The sequence below is a fragment of the Gossypium arboreum genome, chromosome 13 (assembly GCF_025698485.1).
Source record: "Gossypium arboreum isolate Shixiya-1 chromosome 13, ASM2569848v2, whole genome shotgun sequence".
In the NCBI taxonomy this organism is placed as follows: domain Eukaryota; kingdom Viridiplantae; phylum Streptophyta; class Magnoliopsida; order Malvales; family Malvaceae; genus Gossypium; species Gossypium arboreum.
The window spans coordinates 110,207,429-110,222,064 of record NC_069082.1 but is presented as its reverse complement, the minus strand read 5'-3'; the positions used below and the strand labels follow the sequence as shown (position 1 = coordinate 110,222,064).

The 14,636-nt window shown below is 31.3% G+C and overlaps 1 protein-coding gene and 1 non-coding gene across 2 annotated transcripts; both read left to right on the top strand.

Moving 5' to 3' along the window:
- The first annotated feature begins 923 nt into the window (after positions 1–923).
- On the top strand, positions 924–1,030 carry LOC128287428 (small nucleolar RNA R71). Its single transcript, XR_008278128.1, has one exon. It is a non-coding gene; the product is annotated as a small nucleolar RNA R71 (small nucleolar RNA).
- Positions 1,031–12,573: 11,543 nt separating this feature from the next.
- LOC108462504 (uncharacterized) lies at positions 12,574–13,851 on the top strand. The gene is made up of 3 exons (XM_017762447.2): positions 12,574–12,591; positions 12,865–13,383; positions 13,474–13,851. The coding sequence occupies exons 1-3, from the start codon at positions 12,574–12,576 to the stop codon at positions 13,849–13,851; spliced, it is 915 nt and encodes a 304-aa protein (XP_017617936.2).
- Positions 13,852–14,636: the final 785 nt, after the last annotated feature.

Genomic DNA, 14,636 nt, shown 5'->3' with positions numbered 1-14,636 from the left:
AAAGTTCAAGAAATTTACCGAATTGTGCATCCATGCGGTCTTTCTTCAGCTTTTCTGGATACAAGATTCGTGGTTTATATTCCTTCAGTACCGGTTTTTCACTTATTTTAGGCTTCACCCCCTCTTCCTCTTTTTTATTAGCTTATTGAAGCAACTTCTTTTCAGATCCAGCTAACACTTTCCTACTATTTAGGGTAACTGCTTTCACGTGCTCTTTTGGATTGGGTTCAGTGTTGCTAGGTAGAGTCCCTAGTGGTCTCTCTGAAATCATCTTAGCCAGCTGTCCTATTTGATTCTCGAGCCCTTAAATTTATGCTTGCTGATTTTTAAGTGCAATTTCAGTATTCTAAAAATGGGTTTTCGCTATTGAAATAAACTTTGTCATCATCTCCTCAAGGTTCGGCTTTTTCTCTTGCTGGTAAGGTTGTTGTTGGAAGCTTGGAGAGGGTGGTGGTCTTTGATTCCCATGAGAAATTTGGGTGGTTCCTCCAACCTGCATTGTAAATGTTACTATAAGGATTATTTTGAAGTCGAGGATTATTACCCATATAATTCATTGGCTCGTTCTCCATGTTAGGGCCATAGGGTGGATATTCTGAATTGCTCGTTCCACCTCCACTTGCATCGCACTCATTACTGGATGAACCTATGTAGAACCAAGTAAACCATTAATTTTTCTATTCAAAAGTTCTATCTGATTTGAAAGCATAGCAACCGAATCGACATTAAAAAAGACGGCTGCTTTTGTCGACTTTGTCTTCATGACTTGCCACTGATAATTATTCAGTAACATCTCTTCTATGAACTCATAAGCCTCTTTAGGTGTCTTATTATTGATAGTTCCACCAGCAGCTACGTCGATCATTTTTCTAGTTGAGAGATTCAAATCGTTGTGGAAAGTTTAAACCTGTAGCCAAAGAGGTAACCCATGGTGAAGGTACCTTCTCAATAAATCCTTGTATCTCTCCCATGCATCATAAAGTGTTTCTAAGTCCATCTGCACAAAAGAAGAGATATCATTCCTTAACTTTTCCATTTTGGCCTACGGAAAGTATTTGAGTAAAAATTTTTCGATCATTTGTTCCCAAATAGTGATTAACCCTCGTGGTAATGAGTTCAACCACTGTTTAGCCTTATTCCTTAATAAAAAGGAAATAACTGAAGGCGAATGGCATCATCAGAAACGCCATTTATTTTGAAAGTATCGCAGAACTCTAAGAAGTTGGCCAAATGAGTATTTAGGTCTTCATCCTACAAACCATCAAACTGAACAAACTATTGAATCATTTGTTTAGTGTTAGGTTTCAGTTCAAAATTATTTATAGCAATTGTAGGTCTAACAATACTCGATTTAGCCCTTGTTAAATTAGGCTTAGCATAGTCATACATAGTACGAGGAGCAGGATTCTGATTCACTAGATTTGCAGCAACCACAGGAGGCAGCGGATTATTTTGATTTTCAGCCATCTCCTCGGTTGTAGTATGGATATCTTCCTCTCGCTCTTCCTCTATTTATTGTAGACTTTTCCTTATTTCTCTTGGGTTTCTGTGAGCTGTGCTCTCGATCTCACTATCAAAAGGCAAAGATCCTAACGGGTTCCTCATAGTCATAAACTAGAGACACCTGCCAAAAGCAATTAAAAAGAAAAATTTAGAAAAGAAAAATTAAACTAAAAATAAAAAGTAAATTGCAATAAAAGTAAAAATGGCTAAAGTAATAAAAATCAAGCGTTCCTAATATCTTAATCCTCGGAAACGGCGCCAAAAACTTGATGGTCGCTAAACTAACTAAAAATTCGACTAAGGCAAGCGCACCTATCGAACTGTAGTATAGTTAAGGTGAGACCGGAAATATCGTATCCACAAGGACTAAAAGTACTAGTAATTACTATATTTTTATTATCTAGCCTAATAATTGAAGGGATGTTTTCTAAACTAAACTTAATTATCTAATTAACTAAGAACGCGACATAAATAAAAGTTCGAAATTATTCTTTGGAAAATCGACGGAGAAGACAATACCCAAGGAAGAATCCACCTAAACTTCACTTATTATTCTGAATTAGACGATTTATTCACTTGACTTAATCCGTAGAAATCTCTGATTTATGTTATTATCTCTCTCGAGACTAAAAACAACTGACTCTAGGTTGATTAATTGAAATCTTTTTCTAATTAAAACCCCTATTATCGCATTAACTCGACCTATGGATTCCCTCATTAGATTTGACTCTAATCCGACAAATTTTTGTCGTCCTATCTCTAGGATTGCATGCAACTCCGCTTAATTATGGAGGATCTACTCTTAAACAGGGACTTTTGCTCCACTGAATAAGCACATCAAAACCTGAATTAATATCCTGAAATATTAAACCAATGATTAAATCTCACACTTAAGAATAAGAACAAGTATTTATAATATAATTCAAATAGTAATAAGATCCGTCTTAGGTTTCAACTTTCGTAGGTATTTAGGGAATTTAGTTCATAACAATAGAGGAAAACATCTCAAAATTGGGAAAACAACAAAACATAAAGAAACTCAAAAACTTCTAAGGAAATTGAATGGAGATCTTCAGTCTTGAAGGAGATCCTGCTTTCGAGCTGATTTCGATGGCTGTTCTTCGAGTATTTTCTACTTTCTACTCTGCGTCCCCCTTTGATCCTCTTCTAGGATGTTTATATAAACTTTGGAATGCCCAAAATAGCCCAAATTTAGCCTTTTCTGAGTAGAATTAAACTTGAGCTTGATAGGGACACGGCCGTGTGACACGTTCGTGTGAAGGTGCTCAGGCCGTTTGCAGTTCTGACTTGGTTTAATGTCGATACGGCCATGACACACGAGCGTGTGGACTACCCGTGTGGAAGTGCCTAGGCCATGTGAAACACTGAGTTAGGCCTAATTTGTCCGTTTTTGGCCCGTTTCTTGCTCTTTTTGCTATCTTAAGCTCTCCTGAGTATAAAACATGAAATTAAATGATTAGGAGTATAAAATTCATTAAATCTTATGATAATCTTTCCAAAAATATGCCAAACATGGGGTAAAAATATGTATATATTATAGTTTATCATATTAAAGAAAGAGAAGATATAAACATACAGGTTATTAGTATAATGATTAAATTGTAAAGTATGTAAAAGCATTATGCTAAAAGTGTAAAAGTGATATGCGTGCATAATGTAATTTGCCCAAGTAGATGAGATTAGATCTACTAAGATATTAGTGGTATACCATTAAGAGACTCTAGCGCATTATCCGATAATATTATGTTGGTACTCACCAAGTGCTCTCTGATTACTAGTGCATAATAATACACTTCTATATATGTTCCGTATATCCTAAGTGTTCTGTTTAGTCTATTGGGCCTCTTATAAAAAGGTAAGCAATTTTCGTTATAAGGTATGTTCGCAATATTGAATTAAAAATAAATTGTGAAATGAAAGGATAGGGAATGGATATAAATGATAAACTAGATAAATATGTGCACAAAGAAGCTATAGAATTATGGAAATAATGAAGTTCATGATCAAAAGAAAACAAGGAAATTTCAAGGACGAAATTTCTTTTAACGGGGAGAGAAATGTAACACCCTAAAATTTCTATAGTAAGATATTATCTTTAATATAGTAAAATAAGGAAATAAAATGACAAGAAGAGGAAAATTGAGTTATGTCACTAGGAAGTATATTATAACATAATGATTCAAGAAAGGACTAAATTGTAAAAGTGAGAAAAGTTTTGTGGCCTAAGAGTAAATACTCAAAATTTGGGGGATTAAAGTGTAAATATGAAAAATTTGAAGGACTAATAGTGCAAATATTTTAAAGGTGTAATGATATACAAACCAAGGAAAATTGATGACTTAGGACCAAATTGAATAGGTGAAGAATTATGAGAGACTAAATTACAATTTTACCAAATTAAGTGATGACTTTAGAATGGAATTTTAAAAGATCACAAAGGGAAAAATGGTCAATTGGAAGAGAGAGAAATCTAGATAGTAATGATAATGTTGGTGATATTTTATAATTATTTAATTAGATAATTACTATTTATTTAATATTTTAATAAGATATTTTATTATTTTATTATTTTATTATTTTATTTAGTCTATAAATATGTATGTGTGTCTGGAAAAAAAAACACACACACACCCCATCCATCATTGTTCATGCATCCCACGTTAGAAAGAAGAGAAGAGAAGAAAGAAACTTTTCATTCTTTACAATTTAGTCCTTCTACCAAAAATTCACCATTTTCACCTAGAAATCAAAAGAATTTCCATGGTTACCAAGAGAGAAAAATAATAAGAAGACTATGGAAAGCTAGAATATCAAGTTAGATTCAAGAAATAGAAGCTGAAGGAGAGAGAAAATCAAGTTAAAGATTGGAAACAATAAGACAAGGTAAGAACATCAAGATTTACATATATTTTTAAGTTTGATATTATTGAAAAAGCATGGAAATGAAGCTAAAGTAGAGTTTTATTATATATGGTTCTATGTTCTTGATATAATAGTGAAGAGAAATAAGAGAAAGTGGTGGGAAATATTGTAGAGAAAGGAAATAAAGGTGTTATAAACTTAATAATTAACATTTTGCACTAAAACAGTTTTGGGCAGCAGCAGTAGTCTAACTTTCAAAAATCACCAAAAATTGTAAAAATCGAATTAGAGAATAAATAAAATATGAAATTAAATCTTATTAAGTCTAGTTTCTTATAGAAGAAACCGTGTAAGCAATGGAATTGTGAATCATGAGATATAATAAATTTTGTGAGACAAAGTCAAAATAATTTTGGGTTCCCCTGTTTTGACTTTGTAAAATCATCAAAAATTGGAGAAAAATAATTAGGTTCTTAAATTTATATTTTTAAAATCTTGAATGAGTTTATTTTCAATTGAAACAAACGAGAACTCATCCGAATCCTGTACAATGAGATAATTAATTTTTAGTAAAGAAGGGTTGGAACTATCAGACGACATAATAAGGGTGACTTCAAAGAATAAACTGTACTTATTAGCTAAACCAAAAATTCTGAAAATTTTATGGCAAGTATATACGTAAGTCTAGTTTCATGAAAAATTAGAGGATCTTAATTTCGAGTTCTTTATCTCATGATATAAATAATTTAGTGACTATGAAGCAAATGGACAGTTTTGAATATACATATAAGTAAATAGTGAAATTATTGATAATGTTACTTGTAACATGTTATATAAATTAAGGATGTGGAATGGAGAGGAGGAGGAGGAAAATATGTATGAGTATTCAGCTAGCATGGCTTATTTGCATGTTTTAGGCTCAGGGACTAAATTGAATAAAAGTAAAACTTTATGGGAAATTTTGTAAAAATATTATAAATGACCAATTTGCATGAAATGGATTATTTTATTATTTAAAATTGCAAAATTGAATGAAATTATTACTTTAGTTCAAGATCGGGGAAAAACATGTTTTAAGGATTAAATTGAAAAGTGTTGAGATTATGGAAAATTCTGATATTTTATAGAATTCATGGGTTGTTATCAATTTGTATGAGAATAACGGCTGGAAATAAGTATTAAATTGCAAGAATTTTATTTTTTTGAGCCTAAGGATGAAATCGTCATTAATTAAAAGTTTAGGGGTAAAATAGTAATTTTGTTTAGAGCATTAATTGAATGTATTAGAACATGAAATAAATGAAAACGACGATCAAATTTATTTATGAAGATCCAAATGACTCGAATACGAGACTTGAACGTGGAAAAGAAAAGATATCGGATTAATGAAATTATAAACATGAACAAGCAACGAGGTAAGTTAGTGTAACTTGAATTGTATTTTTAAATGCATGAAATATCGATATAATGAATTACCTGATTTATGTTTATAAAGAAATGGCAAGAGAATGATATTTATCATGACATGTAAATATGTGATTATCTTTGATATGTTGATACAAGGAAATTAAGTATATTGAGACGAGTAATAAATTCAAGTAAAACATGTCGAGAAAAATAAGTACGTTTAAGGGACAATATGTTTGATTTTAATTGGTTCCAAATATGAACGTTAGATGAAATAAAATATCTGATAAATAAATCGGTAACTCCGGTAATGCTCCGTAACTCTATTCCGGTGACGGATTCGTGTTAGGGGCGTTACATTTTAGCCTAAATTTATCTATCTTTTACCTACCCCTAGCCTAGTCACGTTACAAACCTTTTAAAGACCTATTGATTCAAGTTTCTATGCTACCTACATTAGTGGAGAGAAATTGTTATGTTCAACATATGAAGGCATAAGTTGAACTTAATGATTGCAGCTTACTCTTGAATAAAGGAAAAAAATCAAATTGGTAGGGATTTAACATGTCTTTATTAGAAAGCATTTAGTCTTTTTTTGCTATCATAAGAATAATTGAGATTAATTTGAATGATATGCATAAATATCAAATTTCTTGTTTTTGAGCATAAGTATACCAAATTTATAATTTTGGGAAGAGCATTATTTTGAAGGAAATTTTCAAAGATGTTTTCGAAAAATTCTTTTTAATTTGTGCATTATTTGGGACAAGCAATGAATTAAGTTTCGGGATGTGGAAATATTAAAATTCACACATTTTTTTATGCCCTTTTTAACTCAAATTCTTACGGTTTCGGTAAAATTCTTGTCGAAAAATATATAATTATTAAAAAATAATTACATTGCATTCAAATTATTAACATGTTGAATTTCAATTAATTTTATAACAAATTTTTATTAATTTTGATAATTTTTGACATATTCGACAAATGGCGAAAATTGGCTCCGCAGACACTGCTAGAAGCGCAAAATCGATAAGCGATTTTAAAGCATCAAGGCAAATTAAATTTTCAGCCCAAGACGGTCCAAAATATGAATATTAATTCATAATATAATTAATTTTAATTTTAATTCAATTTAATTTGGATTAAATAAATTATTATTAATTAATTATGAAAAAATGCCTAGTTGAGCTGAACCGGGAAAACCGATCCAACCGAGCACTGAGCAGCCCAAAACTGTCCCACATGCTGACCCAATCAGCTTGTTTGGCTGATTATTTGGCTTTCAAAATAGCCCTTGAAGACTCATTCAATTTGCATTCAAACCCCTCTACTATTTATGTCTTCCTATATTTGCCCCTACCTTAAAATAGCAAGTTTGAAACCTTCAAACTTGCCACATGTGTGGCCGGTCATGAGGGGGGCTCTATGGCTGCTAATTTTTTATATTTTTAGCAGCCTACTAAACCAATAAATGGGTCCCCCTTGGCTGCTCACTTCAAACACATCTCAAACCCTTTCATCCTTTCACTTCTTTCTCATTTTCTCTCTTCAAACCCCTTCTATTTCTTCTTTATTTTCTTCCCCATACCCTTGCCGATTTCACCTCTTAGAAAAAGATTCCTTCAACCACCATTTGGAGCAGAATTCAAGTGTTCGTGGAAGTCTCAGTTCAACAAGAACAAGCAGAAAATGAGGAGTAGAGCAAACTAGTCAAGCCTCGGAGAAACACCGGATTTGATTCTTGTTCCTTATCCTTTTAATTTTATTGTTGTTATTATGAACATGTATATAAATAATTGTGATGTTGATATGTTTAACTTAATTAATATGACTTAAATTTAATTCATGTTAGGTTGATTGCATTTTGTCCGCTGAAATTATTAAAATTTTGTTTGTGTTGTTAAGGCCTTGGTAAGATGTTTGATTAAGTAAAATCATGACTAAGTTATTCTTGCATTACAATTGTAAGGTAACTAATGAATTAATTATTTAAACGGATTGAAATTGTACTAAATTGACACAGTACTTAACCAGTGCATGTTTAATCATCTAAAGTAGCTGAGGGTTAAATTAGCAACGGTATCTAATGATACATTAGCCTTACATAACTTGCAAGATTATTGTGATTAAACTGTTTTAAGGTAGAAATAAATTGTTACCTCACGTGATCTTTTATGCGCTTATGAAAATAGAATTAATTGTTTGAATTGGCTTAGAAATATGTACAAGAGATTATTTTGAGTTCATAAGTATGTATGTGCATTAACACATTTACTTACTAAAATTTCTTTAATCAGTTGAATTGACATAGAGATATAGTTAAGAGATAAATGAATTTTGGTAGGTGAGTATGTTCATAAGTTAGCAAATTAACGAGTTGCCGTGAATTTATTCGTAACAACATGAACATGAGTTTAGTAATTCTAAGTTAAGAAATGTAATTAATTTAACACAATTATGTCAGCTGGATTAAAATCATCTTTTGAAATCGTGCATTGGAACTTTTATTTTATTTTTATTTATTTTACTTAATTAAAAATCTTAGTTTTTAATCACCTCCTCAAATCAAAATATTTTTCTTCATCAAAGTGTTTTTAATTGCATTTAAAAATAATACTTTTCACATTCCCTGTGGGTATGATAACTCGACATTTACTTGTCACTTTATTACTAATTGCGATTGTGTAAACTTGCACATTTCCGTCGTTCCAGTGATCAGGTTGAGTAACCGGGATGAGGTGCTTGCGTTGTCATCTCATTTATCGTCAAAAGGTTTGGTGAGAAGCCAAAGCCTGTAACATTTCGCTAATTGAGCTTTCTTGAAATAAATCGATTAGGGACATATGAAATTGAGTAACTAGGATGAGGTGCTTGGGTTGTCATCTCGTTTCACGTCAAAAGGTTTTATTATGTCTCAAATTCGTTAAAAATAAATAAAGAGAATGTGTTGGGTTGAGTAACTGGGGTGAGGTGCTTGGGTTGTCATCTCATTTCGCGTCACAAGACTTGATTACGTTTGAAAAAAATAAATAAAATAATAAATAAAAGTATATATTGTGTATGATCATTTTGCATGTTTGATTAAGCCTAAATCTAGTGAAATAGTTGAATTTGACATACCGTTCGAGATTTTATAAAATGCTTATTCATTGAGTTTAACAATTGATTATTTTTTATTCATTTGATGTATGCTTGACTAGGAAAGGGGATTTTGATTTTGAAAGGGATTGATGAATTATTTTTAGTGGATATCATGCTTGAGGACAAACATCGGCTAAGTAAGGGGAATTTGATAGCAAGATAAGTTCGTATTTTTAATATATTTATTTTCGGCTTATTATTAGCTAAAATGATATTAAATTTAGATTTTTCTTATAAAAAATGAAGTTAGTGTGCTAAATTCAAACTCTTACAAAATGGGGCTAAATTGGAACAAAAAGCAAAGAGGAGGGCTTGATTGAAAGATTGAAGATATAAAGGTGACAGGATAAAGATTGAAGGATTGAAGATTTTTTTTAAAAATTAGCTGGATAAAGATTGAAGGATTTTTTATATTGTTGCAACTCTATAATTAGTTTAAATTTAATCTCTAATTTAAATTTGATTTTTAAATTTTGAATTATTTAATGATAATATTTATAATTATTTAGTGATAATATTTAAGATTATTTAGTGATAATATTTAGAAAAAAATCTAGCTAAATTTTAGCACTAGAAGTGTGTATAAATACCTAATGCCTATATCCAATTAAACACACACTTTTGCCTTTGGTATTTAATAGAATTCTCTATTTTTTTCTCATTCCTGTGTCATACTTTATTATGCCATTTCAACTCTTTTTCTTTTGCTTTCAACTTTTTGATTTTTTGCCGACCAAGCCCTTCTCCTTCCTCCCACCTTCCACAATTCCATTTAAACCATTTATTTTCAAGCATGATACTTTTCATGATTAACTAAATCCTTTTTTTAGCTTTTACCCGAAAATTGTTCCAATAAAACAATCGTGAGATACAAACCCACTCAAAAAACCTCTTAATGCAATATTTTGTATCTCTCCGGTATATGAGATATTACAAATTCGTCCCTTAAAGTTGATTCAGCTTCTATTCAAAAAGTGAACGTTGGGTTGGAGTTGTTTGGGGTACAGTTGGGAAGACGAATCGACCGTGCTGTGTTCGAATTCCCGCGAATAAATTGGCGTGTCTAGGTGGAAAAAGCCAGTTGGATTCTGTCAGGGGAGATAAAGATCAGATTTAAATAACCCATGCAGTTGAGGCCATTGATTCGAGTTGGGCTTTTCAGATCATAAGGCTGTCGAAATCTTAAATTGAGAACACCTGTATCGCAGTTGGAAATTTGGCAAAAGTCTATTTGCAGGTCATACCGAGATCGACTACATAAGGAAAAGTTGGCTATCGAGACGTTATTGGTCGTTAGAACCAGCTTATTGCTTGGAAGGGAAAACTTATTTCAAGGATCGATTCTAGATTGAAGTACACTGAGGCTAAGGCTAAACTTAAAAAAAATTATTTCATTTGTCCATTTATTTTATTTTCTTAAATTTATTTTTACATTTTTGAATTTATTTTTATTTTATTTTTCGTATTTCTTTATTTTATTATCTTAATCAATTTAAACCCCCATTTTTATTTTTATTTTCAGTATTTCTACGCATAGGTCGTAAGCACGACTGTGACCACAACAACGATTTTGGTCATGGAAAAAGGAGAAATTAGATAGCCAATCGTTGTGGATTCGACCCTACTTTTCTATCTTGCTAATTACTTGTTATTTTATTATAGGAATTTGTATTTGGTGATTTTAATGCCCATCAAGGATTCACAAAATTTAAGTACATATATTTTTATACTTGTTTAATAAATAATAAATACATATATACATATCTTTCCTAAATTATAAAGCACTCGGAAATACAAAAGGTGTATAGCTTGTGAAAATTAGTATAATTAATTAAATGTTAATTAAAAGTTAGTAATTAATTAAGTTCTTTGAATATGAAATTTTTTGTTAAAGTTCTTGATAGAAGGTTAAAGGTTGATATGGCATTTACGTGATAGTTGATATATAAATTTTAATAATATAATAATTAATGTGACATTTGACATGAAAAAATTAACGTGGAGGGTTTAATTGAATTTCAATTATTTTAGCCTAAAATTATTAAGATTTTGTATAATTTGAAAATTATAAAATTATAGAATATCTATAAAATTATTAAATATCATAATTTTTTAAAAAATTATAAAATTATTTAATATTATAAAATATTATTAATATGTCATGAAAATATGAAAATGTTAAATAAATATTATAAAAATTTAGAAACCTATTAAAAGTATAAAAATTGTAAATATTAAAATTATAGAAAAAGTTATTTTTTTTATTTTGAAGGTTTGGATTAAATTTTAATGATGAGCTTGAAGTGTGATGATAATTAAACTTGTATGAATTGTTGAGAAAAGAGTAAGATAAATAAATGGATTTTGTGTTTGGTGGTGACTTAAGGTGAGTAATAAGCAATTAGTTATTATTGAAGAGAAAAGATGAGTTAAGACAAAAGGCATGGGAGAAACAAGAATAAATAGTAATTTTTATTAAAATTTTTAAAATGGTTAGAAATTATTAAAATATTATAAAAACTCTAAAAGACTATAAAAATATAAGTTATTAAGAAATATTAAAATTTATAAAAATTTAATACTTATTTTTAAAAATTTTATGAATTTTTCTTATTTTTATAATTTTTTGAGAATTTTATATAAACTTTAAAAATCATCTAAACCCCAATAAAATAATTAAAAAATCAATTCAATGTTCATATAATAATTAAAAAATTAATTAAGCCCTCCACATTAGATGATATTTTTGCAGTCACATAATTAAATTGTCAATGTCAAATGCCAATTAGTCATTACGTTACTTGCCTTATTAACACTTAACTAATTATTAGGGTTTCGATGAAAAATCATATTTGAGGGATTTAATTGATTGTATTTAAAAAAAAATTCAATTAATTTTTAAATTACTTTTAGAGGGCCTTTTAGTACTTAAATTATTTTTTTTCCGATGATGTCTATAGTTATTAGAATAAATATTATTAATTTTTAAATAAGAAGGGTTTTTTACCTTAATATTATAAAAAAAAATTTATACACCAAAATAGGTTGTCAGCCAGATTAATTACGAAAATGGTATGTTTTTTTAGGTCGTGCCTACCTGATAGGCACAACCGATTTTTTTAATATTAATTTTTTTTTCGTTTAAAAAATTAGTATTATATATTTTTTTTCGGGTTAGTATACAACCCGTGTATATGGAAGCATACATACATGTTGTGCCTACCTGACAGGCTCAACTAGTTGAGCCTGTCTGACAGGCACGACTATTTGTGCCTTCTTGGTAGGCACGACTAGTTGTGCCTTCTTGGGGCCCAAATGCTTAATTTTTCCCCTATATATTCCCCTGAAAATCAGATGAAGAACATACAGAAAATTTAGCAGCAAAATAGAAGTAAGAAGAGAGTGAGAAGAAGGAAAGAAAGGAAAGCAAGAAGAAAGATAAGGTATTTTAATTTATTTATTTTTAAATAGAATGTAGAATTTTGTTAGAAATTTTATTATTTAAAAGTTTGTTAGATTAATAATTTTGTTAGCTTCTGAATGAAAAATTTTGCATTAAAAATTTTATGTAACTTTTTTGCTATTCAAAACTATTTTGAGAATTTTGAAATTTTTTTAACAGATCTAGTATTGAATATGGAGAATCAGTTTTTCGTATGCGTTTATTTTGATGGAGAAATTTTGACAACAAGCGTAGGATGTATATTTGAATGTCGTAAACAAGTAGCAATGAGATTCAATAGAAATATCTCTTTTGATGATATGAAGGAAAAAATTAGTGAAAAAATTTATAAACGTTGTGGGAGAAGGATCTCGAAACTTTTCTACAAGTTTCCAGTTTCGACGGATCCCATAAAATTCACCGAAATGGAACTTGTAGACAATGAAGACGTGGAGACAATGGTCGCTCTTTATTGTGGGACTTAGAGCAACCAAAATGCACCGATTCAATTATTTGCTGAGTTAGCTGGTGTGGAGGAAACTGAAGATGCCACTCTAGGTGAAGAAGATGGAGCTCAAGAACCGTGTATGGTGGTTCCGGTATCATACGTTGGTAGTCAATCAACTATACATGGGACCGGCATTGATCTTAATGCTGCACCCGAAACTGTTGTGGTTGGTGATGATGTATACCATAATAGTGATCCTTCTGATTATGAAGTCGATAGTGAAAGTGATCCCGACGTGGATGAGGTCCCGGATGATATTGACGATGAAGGCGTGAATGAGGAAGTAAATGTTAATGCATATTCAGTCGGGAACCAGATTCGTCGTATTGTGATACATAATAATCCTGGGGCACACATGTCTCGGATAGACCCCGATGCGACGCATGTAGCAGAGTTTCCAGAGTACCCTGAAATACAATCTGCTCATCAGATGGCCGTATATTCTGATCCTGAGGAGTTGTTCGTGGGCCAGAGATTCGAAAATAAAGAAGAGTGCGTATTTGCCATTAAACGGTATAGTATGAATATATCAGTAGACTATAAAGTCGTCATGTCTAAACCGACATTATTTATTGGAGAGTGTTAGAAGTCAGCAGAAGGCTGCAATTGGCGGATACGAGCTGCATTTATCCAAAAGTCGCAGATGTGGGAGATACGAAAATTTGTTGGGCCTCACACATGCACTTCATCACGTATGAAAGAAGATCACCGAAAACTTGATTCCAAAACTATCTGTACGCGCATCATGCCAATGGTTGAAGACATGCCGACCATTAAGGTTTCGGTACTGATTGCTGAAATACAAGCACGATTCCAGTATCGAGTGTCATACCGGAAGGCATGGATAGCTAAACAGATGGCAATGGAGCAATTGTACGGAGATTTCGATGCATCATATAATGAGTTGCAGGAATGGATTGCCGCTATGAGGGAGTACATACCGGGGACTACCATTAAGTTGTAGACACGACCTTATTATGGCCCGGATGAGCAACTACAACTGAGAAAAATAATTTCCAATAGATGTTCTGGACATTTGATCCATGTGTACGTGCGTTTCCTCACTGCAAGCCGTTTGTGCAAGTAAATGGGACATGGCTATACGGTAAATATACACAAATCTTACTTCTTGCGATTGCTCAGGATGGGAACAATAACGTGCTCCCGATTGCGTTTTCCATCGTAGATAAAGAGAATATGGAGTCGTGGGAATTCTTCCTTACAAACCTGCGGAGGTATGTTGTTAGTATGATAGTATTTGCATCATCTCCGATAGAGGGAAAGGATTAATTGCCGCCATTAGGTGTTCTGGTGTGCCATAGAGAGCTGTTTACTACATACGGCACATTGCGTCTAACTTTTATCGAGATTATAAGAATACAGACTGGAAGAGACAAGTTGTGAAAATAGGTAAAGAATAACCTTATCCTTTCAATATATAACCTAATATTTTTTGATGAGACTGTAACTTATATTTTCTTAATACCTACGCAGCGTACGAGCTTGAGCCACACATTTTTCGGCAAAGGATGACTCGACTTGAGAATGACATGGAAGGTCAAACAAACACATCTTTCTGATAATGGTTGGGTACCATAGAGCCGTTGTAACATTCCGAAATAGGGCCTAAACGGAACAGTGGTTGCGAAACCACAAATTTAGGGTAAAAAAAAAAATATATATATATATATATTATTATTTTGAGGTTCATGGTATGATTACATGATTGTGTGAAAATTTCGTGATAAA